Below are 11,935 nucleotides of genomic sequence, written 5' to 3'. Positions count from 1 at the left end.
TAATATATATTTTTAAAAACTATTTTATATATATAACTATTTTATATATATATAAAAGAACAAATAAAAAATTCTAATTTTACCAAATTATGGTTTATTATTTTTAGATATAAATTGCTTAAATTTTTTACGTAAATTTAAGTTACGTACTAAACTGATATAATCCGAAAATGTAAAAATTGGTACCAAAATACAATTAGCATTTATTCAAGTGACAAGACAGTAAATTCATAATAATAATGATGTATAAGAGACTTTCTTTCATTTTATGTTTGTTGTGGATTTTCAATAGAAAGAAATCTTTCGATAATATTTAAAAGCAACTTAAACTAATTCTTTTATTTTTTCAGAATGCTGGCATGCAAAATTATCTACATCATTGTCTTTGCATTTGTCGCAGTAGACGCCACTGCCATTCAAAACTCAAATCTGAATGATAAGGAAATAAATTATCGGCTACCTAATCACACAAAACCTTTATTCTATGATCTTAAATTGAACCCGCATCTTACGTCAGACAACTTTACATTTGATGGCGAAGTACTCGTCCACATCGAGATTCTGAAACAGACGAGAACTATCACGCTGCATACGAAGGAGCTGATAATAGATGAAAATGCATCTTTTCTGAAAACCAACACTGGATTTGACGTTCCCACTACATATAACAGTAACAATATAACCGAATTTTTAACTCTTGGTTTTGACAAGGAACTATCCATTGGACATTATATTTTATATCTAAAATTTACTGGTATATTGAATGATAAATCATATGGATTCTACCGAAGTTCTTATATTAATGACACAAATGATATAGTGTAAGTATATAAAACCATTCATTATCGGTTTCTGAATTATATATTAAAATATAAAGTAATAAATAAAGTGTTAGTAATTTATATAAGTAAATAAATTTTAGTAAGAACGCTATACAATAAAAATAAATCATTGTCTTTAAAAATATAACAATTAAAATTTTAACAGATGGTTTGCCGGGACAAATTTCATGGCAACTTACGCACGTGCTGCTTTTCCCTGTTGGGACGAGCCGGCATTGAAGGCCTCTTTTAAGATTGCCATCAAACATCATCGTAATTACACGGTTATTTCGAACATGCCGATTTCCGAAGAATCGGAAATCGACGAGAGTGACGGAAAGATATGGACACATTTTGAGGAATCGCCTATTATATCAACGTATCTAGTCAGCTTCCTAATCTTCGATCTTCGTAATAGAAGCAATTCCGATGGAACCATCAACGTCTGGAGCAGAGGCAGCGTAATTTCCTCAGCAAGTTTCGCCCACGAAGTCGCCCAGAAAGCGGCGATCGAATTGGAACGATACACCAACAGTTCCGTTCGGCTGGCCAAAATCGATCATGTTGCGCTTCCTGACGGATATAATATTGGATACAAGGACATGGAAAGTTGGGGGCTTATCACTTACAGGTAATGTCATGATACGTGCATAGAAATGCAACATGTGCACAGAAGAATAAGGTATGGCAATACATCAAATATCGGTGATGTAATATCTCATAAATGCTTGTATAAATTGAAAAATCTGTTTATATATGAAATCGTATTACATTAATTTTCTATAGTTAAAAACTCTTACATCATAATGCTTATAGAGAGAGAGAGAGAGAGAGAAATAGAATATTTCATAACGTAAACATGTACTATTCTGCAATATCGCAAATTTTGTCCATATATAAAGTAGAAGAGAAGGTGGTATTATGGCTAGTGATCTTTATTAATATCTCCGCTATTATATAGCGAATTCTAATGATTACTTATGGAATTATTAGTTCAGTAGCTCACCGTTACACCATGACGCTAATATTACCAATACTCAATAACCAGCACTTATTATAACGCATTTTTACTTTCAAGTATTTCGAAACATTTCTGAGATACACTTTAGCATTTAATTACACTTACTTTCTCATTTTTCTTAAACTTGAGCGTATTATCACACAAATACATGTATTTTTGAATGTTATTTGCTATTTAACATTTTATTTGACTCTATATATTTTGAATTTAAACAATACTATGGCATTTTGCTATGTGGCTTTCTATGGATATTTATTACTTACGACCTCATTTTTAAGATTTTCATATCAAAATAGTTATTTGATAATCGATTGTAGCTCTATTGTTAATCTATAGTTTATATTACGTGTATTATTTTTAGTACTGAACAGCTTATATGCAGAAGTTATGTGAATGTATATACATTCATTTGCATACATTTTAAAATGTTTTACTTTTTTGTTAATTTTGTAATCAAATACTATTTTCTAAACAAAACTAATATTTTAAGGCTATTTTTATGGGAGGCCTGATTAAACCATCCATTTTTTTCTTCGAGTCATTATGCAATGTCCCCACATTTTTATTAGTAGTATCCTAAGTAATAAATATTTCGTAACTTTGAGTCCAGAATCGATTCAACAACATTTTAATGAATGTAATTGTCAAATTTTAAACTTAAATATTGATTATTAACAAAGTTATTGTGTAAAATGTAACTGGGGTGCCATAATACCATCTTCTCCTCTATTACATCTGTAAAAATATTTTTTGTTTTCGCTTTGATGATGTTATATATTTTTACATATTTTCACATTTAAAAAAGTCTTTTAACACTACAGATAATATATAATAAAATAATATGTCAAATTATTTTAGAATATTTATGAAATAAAATTTTATATATGTTTGGTATATATATTACGATTATATTATCTATAGGGAAGCTACAATACTGTACAATGAAGAGGGAAGTTCAATCGATAAATTGTATAGAATTGCAGACAATGTCATTCATCAATCGAGTCATCAATGGTTTAGTAATGTTGTTAGTCCTTCCTGGTGGACTTATATATGGATGAATGGAGGACTTGCGGAATATTTCAAATACTATACTGCTGATAAGGTAAAAATTTGATAATAAAGTTACACAATTACATTTTATTTCATGATCAAACATTGTTTTGAAAATATATCACTATACATCTTTTCATCTAACAATTTTCGTAAAATATATTTACGATTTTCTTCTAAGAAAAGAAATGTCAGAATTAGAGCATACCATAATTTTTCAATATAATAGATATACATAAATGTACATAAATATTAAGTAGATTTTTTTATATTTAGATTTATAAAGATTGGCGAGTTATGGATTTTTTAATTATGGAATCCTCTTTTTCAATCCTATTTTTGGACAGTTTCAAATACATACAACCTCTTAATTTGGAGCCTAATACTATTGAAGAAATTAATTTCCAATCTTTTTCATTAAAAAATCAAAAAGGTGAAATATTAAATAATAACTACAGATTACTTAAAATTAACTTAAAATTATCTTGTAAAAAAGTCGCGAATCCTTCCTTAAAAAATACGATTGCCATTTCAGCTTTTCTGCTTTTACGAATGCTTTCACATTGTCTCTCTGAAGATGTATTCCACACAGGACTCATCAGATATCTTAATAAGCAGTTAGTAAAGTATTATAATTTTATACAAAAATGAATACATTTATAAAATATATTTTCAATTAGGCTATTAAATTACTATTACTTAAATAATATAAAACAATAAGCCATTAATACACAATATATGTATAGCTAACAATTGTCTAACATATTATAACGAATAAAAATTTATATTATTTTATTATGTATAATTATACGTTGTGTTTTAATATATGTATATATATTACAAATATATTATATATGATGCAAAATATGTTGTACATTAGAATGTTATGTATACATGTGTATTATGGCTTCTTAGACAATATCTCATAAAATTATTATTATAAAAGTTATAATAATGCTATACATGCTAAGTAATCTATAAACTCAATGTTCATCTATACAATAAATTGTTAGCAAGTACGGCGCCGCTAAGCCTGAAGATTTATGGGCTGCTTTGCAAGATGCATTTGATGAATCAGCGGTATCTCAAAACAAATTAAAAATACAAGAAGTAATGGATACCTGGACAGAACAGAAAGGATATCCTCTTATTACAGTAACCAGAGATCAATATACTAGAAAGATAAAGATTACACAGGAATATTTTCGACCATATGAATATATAGAATATGAAAATAAAGATGTTCGTGAGAACCTCATTAACACAGATATTACGAATATAAAGTGGTGGGTACCAATAAATTTTGCAACTCGCACCGATCCGAATTTTTCATCAACCTTAGCAACGCACTGGTTATCACCAAAAGCTGAAGAGCTTGTAATCGATGGTATCGACCCACAAGATTGGATCATCGTAAATGTTCAACAAACTGGTAAGACTTATACGTTTTTTTTATGAATCTATTAACTATTACTACTTTTTTATATGTTTAATTATATTACAGAAAAAATTAATTAGTTATTCTATTAATTCAAAAATTCAATATTTGATAATATATAAATTCGAATTTATTACTAAAATTTTAGGTTTTTACCGTGTGAATTATGACACAATGAATTGGTTGAAAATTGCTGACTATCTGAATTCTGAGAATTACACAAAAATACACGTACTGAATCGTGCACGGATAATTGACGATGCGATTCACCTTATGTTCACGGATAAATTAGATCCCAGAATTTTTATGGATCTTACAAAATACTTACGACGTGAAACAGATTATACAGTATGGTTCTCATTGTTTAAATTTTTGGAATACACAAATAATTATTTTGCTTATAATGGAGGAGGTGAATTGCTTAAGGTAAATTATAATATTACATATCATAAAATACAAAAATCATTAAAAAATCTGTGCAAGAATTATTAAGAAATGTTTCAGATAATATACAGAAAATTAAATTAATTAATAAACCCAATCATTACCTACTGATTTTAAAACCCATTAATATATAAAACTGTTACTTACATAATATATTACCGTTTTAATACACTGAAAGAAAAGATTAGTTGCTGCAGCAAATTAGAAATCTGCAGCAGCCAATCGAAATCCTATATTGACATTGCAGATAAGCTAACGCAACCAAAAATTGGCTGCTGCAGCCAATTAAAAATACTATGCCATATTTTACCATCTAATTTGCTGCAGTAGTCAATCTTTTTTTTCAGTGTAGTATACATATTCCTATTTTATTATAATAATTAGTTAAAACGCTTTATATTTCATTTATAGTATCAATGTATTATAAAATTGATCAAATTTATATAATTATAGTCATACGTTCTGGACTTGATGAACAATATAGTAGAAACTGTAGGTACACAGGATCGCCCGAATGACGATTACTTCACGAAACTCATGAAAAATGCGATTCTTGAGGATGCATGCGTTCTTGATCATCCTGCATGCTTAAATGAAGCCTATACTCAATTAATTGATTATTTAGAAAATTCAATGATACTTTCAAATAGGTAAATACAAGATATTGTATATATAAGGAGAGAAAAATAAATAATGTCATATATGTATTAAAATAATTTGCTATGCGAAAATTATTTTTGTCTTGTCGAATATTTATTTGCTAAAAGTAAATAATATTGAGAGTGATTCTCTTCTATATAATATTTCTAAAAATATTTCTGTTTTAGGACTTCACTTTATAAGAAACATTGGATATTTTGTAATGGTATAAAACAAGCGAATGAAACTATTTGGAACAAATCGCTGTATATGTACACAAACATGTCTGAACAAATATTACACTGTCTGGGACACTCTAAAAACCAGACTATTATCGAGAAATTTTTAAATATGACTGTATCTGAAGATTCACCAATAGCGAAGAATGATATTCATAGTATTATTTATTCTGTATCAAGTGGAGGTTTTCCAAACATCGATGTAGTCATGGATTTTATTATGAATCACTGGGATAAACTTACAACTATGTAATGGTCTTATTATATCTAATGTTTTGAAAATTGCATACATTCTTTCAATCACAGAATTGTATAACACATTAAATTTTTTATTACAGCGTTGACCCAGTGGCTTTAGTACATGATATCAGTTGGAATATTGTATCCAGGAAGCAAATCCAAAAGGTACAGATTTTGCATAAAGGTCATAAAAAATATATAATATTATATGTATATACGTATAAATATTTTTATTTTAAATATTTTTTAATATATTTTATAGTACATATATATTTTTTGCGGCTTGTATACAGAATGATGTTTTATATGCTAAAAAAATATAATTACAATACTTCTTTTCAGATAAAAGCATTTTTAGATAAGCTTGGAATGGAAGTACCACAAATTATAAAACTTCAAGAGCAAAATATAGATTGGATAGAAACAGTAGTAAATAAAATTCGTGTATGGTTAGTACATAAAGGTTCAAATTCATCTACAAAGATTATATTACAATAAATTCAATTATTTTATCGATAACGTCGCCAATAATGAAGAATTTCATAAAGATTATTATAATTATCAATAATAATATTTGGTAAATAAGATTTTTATGTATGATAGTATAATAAAATAATTAGATAAATTTAAATCTCAATATGTTATTGATGGTAACTAATAAATCTATCTAGCACAATTATTTACGGTGATTTTATTAAACTATTAATAATATTTCTGTAATTAGATATAAGTAGCCGGTAAATAATATTTGAACGCTATTGAACTTATAAGTGTAACATACACATTTGGACTTAATTATGTACTCTATCTCAATGCAGCGTATCACAATCGGTACTGGGTTGTCATAAGTCCGAAGAAACGTTAAATGCAACATCAATACCCAAATTGATGTTCGTGATATTTTTCTGTTCTTTAACTGTTCATTAGAAAAAAAATTTTTTTCGATAGATCTACGCTACAAAGTGTCAGTAACATCTTTAGAAAAGCAAAGGAAAACTATTAATAGAAAGAATTTTAAAAGAAAAAAATATATCTTAAAGAAGAGTTGCAATATTTACTACATTGTGTGCTTGCAATTGTTAAGTAAATTTTTATGGAATTATTAATATAAAACAGGGGGATTGCGATCAGAATTTTGAATAATAACGTGAAATTAACGTTATAATTGAGAATCCGGCGTCAAGTACTGAGAACAAAAAAGGACGAAAAAAGAATGATAGAAATAGAAGAAAAAAAACGCGTCTCGTGTGACTCTTCAAATTACGTGATTCTAAAAAATCACATACTGATTTGGATCCGTTACGTGATTTACTTGTTTAATTACCTATACATGATTCCGTTATGTGACTTTATGACGTGAGTTTTTTCAGTAGAGAATAATTAGATCTTATCTGTTCAGAATATCAAGAAATAAAGTTAATATTTATACGTTAAACTTCTATCTTATTTTAAATATATATATTTTCTAATAAACATTTGATCACGCTTTACAAGGAAAAGAAATTGTAAAGTCACAACCTAAGTAATCAAGTTTATATTTTTTTTATCATATTCGCTATCCATCATTATCGGAAAAGTTATCGCTTTATCATAACATACGATATACAGTAAGAGGCATTGTATTGCGTTAAATGCAATTCTACATTTATATTTATAATAGAGAGCAGAGATTATCACGGTAAGTACACTGTTGTCACTCGTAATGTTATATATGTTATATGTATGAGTGTATAGATAACAGATAAAAGAAGAAAACTAATTATGACGAGTAAGAGGGATTTCCACTGCAGATCAGTTCTTTAATTAAAACAAAACTATATGATAAAATTCTAAACACAAAAGAATTTTTAATAAAACAATTTCACGTTGTTATGAGTGGAATTATGAAGTCTGTGTTCGCTCTTGCGCTCATAATGCTTTAAGCGTCGTATCAGTCTTGTCGTTTATTAAGTATTAAACAAAGATTATTAATGCTTACAAGCGCTGTAAGCGCCAAGGCAAACGCAGCCAAAATCTTTGATTATCACATAAATGTGCGCATGTACATGAACGTATTAAAATATACAAACAGCATTTATAATATAATTATGTATGATATATATTTATATGAAATATATTTATAATATGACATGTGTCATAATTTAAAAAATTCAATATCAATTTCTTATAATATCTTATAATAGTAGCTTACAATATCATTATTAGGCATATATCTTTTAAATTAAAAACGCGTATTTTAAAAACAAAAAAAGTTTATATTAAATACATTTAAAAGAATCCGATTTTAGCATTATATAGATGTATTATATTTTACTATCAAATATTACGTATTGCGTTAACATTTATTTCGTTACAAATGTATTCTATTCTATAAAAAGATATATTATTTGTCAGACTTTTTTATTATCTCAAAGATAATGATCAATAAGTGCAGATTTAATTACGAAATATAATGTAAAACATGATTTATATTTATTTTAATTATGTTTATTTAACATAATTTTTTAAATTACGATTTTTCATTACGATTTTTTACAAGATAGATGCGAAATTTTAATATAATTAAATGATTTCGCTACTCTAATTTATCATAATCTATTAATTACTTCGAGCCTTCGCTTTTTTATGAAATATTATAAATAGGTCCATATTCAGAAAGTATTTTTATCGATAAAAGCGCGTTTTTATCTCTGAAATTCTATAATGTGCATATCGTAAAGTGTAATATGTTAACGCGCTAACATTGTTGTAAGCGCGTTTTGAATACGAGCCATAGTTTATAAGGTTAAGAATAATTTTAAAGATGTTAAAAGTACATGAGAATAATTTTATAAAGTTGTATCTCTACACTGAAACTGCATTAATCTATAGATCATCGATATATAATTTGAGAATAACGTGCTATAAACAATTGTATAGTGATACAATTAGTAATAATAAATCTTGGAAGTTCTAATCTATAATATCTTGTTGTCACTCTTTAACGTACTTTTTCTAGATATTTAATTATTGATTTGTTCTAGCACGTAACGTTTTGTGCAAGCAAAGATACATCTGATAACATAGTTTCATGTAAAAAAAATTACAGCATCGTCATTGACAAACCTGTGATAAGATATCAATAATATTATAGATAATCTCTCGGTAATAAAAACCTAAACGTATTTAATAAGCACTCATTTGATCGAGAACCATTCGTACGAATTATTTATGTGCTGTGAAAATCGGATACATCTATTGTCCGCGATAGACGTGTGACCACAAATTTTTCTGTACCATAATTATTTTGTTCAAAAGTGATTGAAATATTAAGAAAAGTGGTGAAATAGTTAATTAGTGACTCCATATTATTGTGGATATAATAAACTTTTGGTTTTATTTATATAGACAAAATTACGGACATTTATAACATTGTGAAATAAAATATAAACCATGAAAAAACAGCAATACTAGCCATAAACGAGATGAAACTTTCAGTAAAGGTAAGTACAATTAACTTTTAAGTAGTGAAATTTTTCAATTTTCGAAAGACTATTGTGTTAATGATAAAGTTTGCTGTAAGAAATTTTGAAAGCATTAAATCTCACGGATAGCTCTCTCCGTTTAATTTAATACGTACACGCATAGATCTGCTCAAATAGTATTTTATTATTTTTTCAGGTTACTTTTTTCTTTTAAAATAAATAATTGAGGCAAATTGTATTTAAACAAAATACAACATAAATATTTATGCTACTTGATTAAATTACTAACTAAATACAAAAAATCTATATGTGTTCATGCATATGTCGGAATATTTTTTATATATAGTTCGAAATTCACGAAAAATTATACAATCCTTTCAGATGAGGGTCTCGCGGGAATATTTGTTCCTTTGCACCCTAATCACATTACTCTGCGGAAACGTAGCAGACAACTCCCCCCTTTACGATGGTAATTCTACTTATTTTATATTTAATATACATATATTTTGTATCGGTTAATCTTCCAAAAAATATTTATAAAAAAGTTGAAACATATACTTATATAACACTAATACATAAATTTATGTTTTTGCATTTTATATAAACAAACATACATTCTCTTCAATATTTGTTCATCAATATTTGTCCATGTTCAAAAATAAATTTGAATTTTATGAGATTATACGTATAAAATTTTAATGTTATAAAATTAAATGTCACTAATAATAAAAAATTGTTATCTATCTACACATATCTATAAGCACATCTTTAAATTGATGCGCGCAATCACTAATTCTAGCTAATTTTGTGTGAAAATTTTGCAACGACCAACGTATCATTTTTTAAATTGTTTCGTATATGCAGTTTTAAGATAACTTATGTAATTCCCCAGGTACACTTATGCGAAATCTGGATATCTCACAAAATGACTCCATCGACTATAGATTACCAACGAACGTTAAACCCCTTTCATACGATATTATATTGAATCCAAATTTTAAAGACTTTACATTTATGGGAATAACAAAAATTGTTGCTCTAGTACAAAGTCCAACTAACACTATTACGCTGCACGTTGGAAACATCACAATTCAAAAAGCATCTCTTCTGACATACGTGGCAGAAGCTAATCTTCCGACTTCGTATGACAATATTACTGAAAAGTTCACTATTACCCTTCCCCGAATACTTCTAATAAATACAACTATAACAATTAGCTTTACGTACAATGGAATCTTATCCGACAACATGATCGGATTTTATAGGAGTTCTTATTTCGACGAAAACGGAAACCTTAAGTAAGTGATATGTCAATGTACGATCTGTTTTATATCAATAAAAGAAATAATAAAAAAAGTACAAGCTATAAATATATAGTCTCCAGTAAATGTCATGAGGCTTCCTAATACGAATCTCTGCTTAAAACTAGATGGCTAGCTGCAACACAATTTGAAGCGACATACGCAAGACATGCCTTCCCATGCTTCGATGAACCGAGTTTTAAGGCAAACTTCACGTTACAAATAGCAAAAGACAATAATTATGAGATCATCACTAATATGCCATTGGTAAAATCTGAAAGATTGTAAGTGTCAAAAAAGTTTAATTGTCGATATATTTTCTTTCCTGAATGAATTTTTTTTGTTTTAATACATATGTGTTACATTTGCTTTTAAGAATACCTGATGGCAAGATCTGGAATACCTTCGCCCAAAGCAGTTTAATGTCTACGTACTTAGTGGCCTTTGTGATTGCGGAATTTGATTCATTTGAAGAAGTTACAAATTCATTTGAATTTAAAGTATGGTCTAAACCATCCACCATCGATCAGACTCATTATGCTTTAAAAATCGGCACTGCAGCCCTCGATTTGTTTAGTAAAAAGTTTAATCAAAATTATACATTTCCTAAAATGGACATGGTGGCTGTTCCTGACTTTGCAGCCGGAGCTATGGAAAATTGGGGATTGGTAACATATCGCGAGAGTCGAATGCTGTACGATGAGAATGAATCATCGGCGTTAGCTCAGCAAGATGTGGCTTCCGTGGTCGCTCACGAACTTACGCATATGTGGTTCGGAAATTTAGTGACACCACAATGGTGGAGCTACCTTTGGCTTAGCGAAGCGTTTGCCTCATACTTTGAATACTTCGGTACCGCGCAGGTAAGATTCAAAATTTTTATTGTTATGTAACCATCATCGAATATATCTAAAATATAATTTTGAAAAGAAAATCGAGATTTATATAAATGTTATGAATCTAATTAGTCTTTTTTTTTTTAAATTTAATTTTGCTCAATCCATGTAATCATACATTATATTAATGTTCTTAAAAATAAATGATTGATTCACTTTGACATCCATAACAATATCAAAAAATGTAAAAATATCTTATTTTTACAAAATTGTTCAACATTTCTTACATTATTTTACAAAAATTCAATTAAATTTTGCTTTTGTATTTTAACACTTTTGTTTGTTATAGCTCGAGGATACATGGAACATGACGGAACAATTCGTGATAGACCAACATCAATCTGGATTAATAGCAGACGGTCTTGAATCTTCTCTTCCG

At 27.9% G+C, this 11,935-nt stretch overlaps 1 protein-coding gene across 1 annotated transcript in view; it reads left to right on the top strand.

Annotated features, from left to right (window-relative positions):
• Nucleotides 1-11,935, top strand: part of LOC108724582 (uncharacterized) — a 46,507-nt gene that overhangs the window by 15,747 nt on the left and 18,825 nt on the right. Inside the window, 16 exon segments of the mRNA XM_018451015.1 lie at nt 351-821; nt 988-1,452; nt 2,764-2,947; nt 3,172-3,328; nt 3,431-3,512; nt 3,909-4,327; nt 4,482-4,759; nt 5,231-5,427; nt 5,605-5,904; nt 5,994-6,060; nt 6,238-6,324; nt 9,741-9,828; nt 10,252-10,657; nt 10,789-10,944; nt 11,037-11,523; nt 11,846-11,934. Coding sequence (XP_018306517.1) covers nt 351-821; nt 988-1,452; nt 2,764-2,947; nt 3,172-3,328; nt 3,431-3,512; nt 3,909-4,327; nt 4,482-4,759; nt 5,231-5,427; nt 5,605-5,904; nt 5,994-6,060; nt 6,238-6,324; nt 9,741-9,828; nt 10,252-10,657; nt 10,789-10,944; nt 11,037-11,523; nt 11,846-11,934 — 3,933 coding nt within the window.

Source organism: Mycetomoellerius zeteki, unplaced genomic scaffold, assembly GCF_001594055.1.
Source record: "Mycetomoellerius zeteki isolate Tzet28-1 unplaced genomic scaffold, Tzet1.0 scaffold31, whole genome shotgun sequence".
NCBI lineage: Eukaryota > Metazoa > Arthropoda > Insecta > Hymenoptera > Formicidae > Mycetomoellerius > Mycetomoellerius zeteki.
The sequence above is the reverse complement of the archived record's forward strand: the minus strand, read 5'-3'. Positions and strand labels throughout refer to the sequence as shown.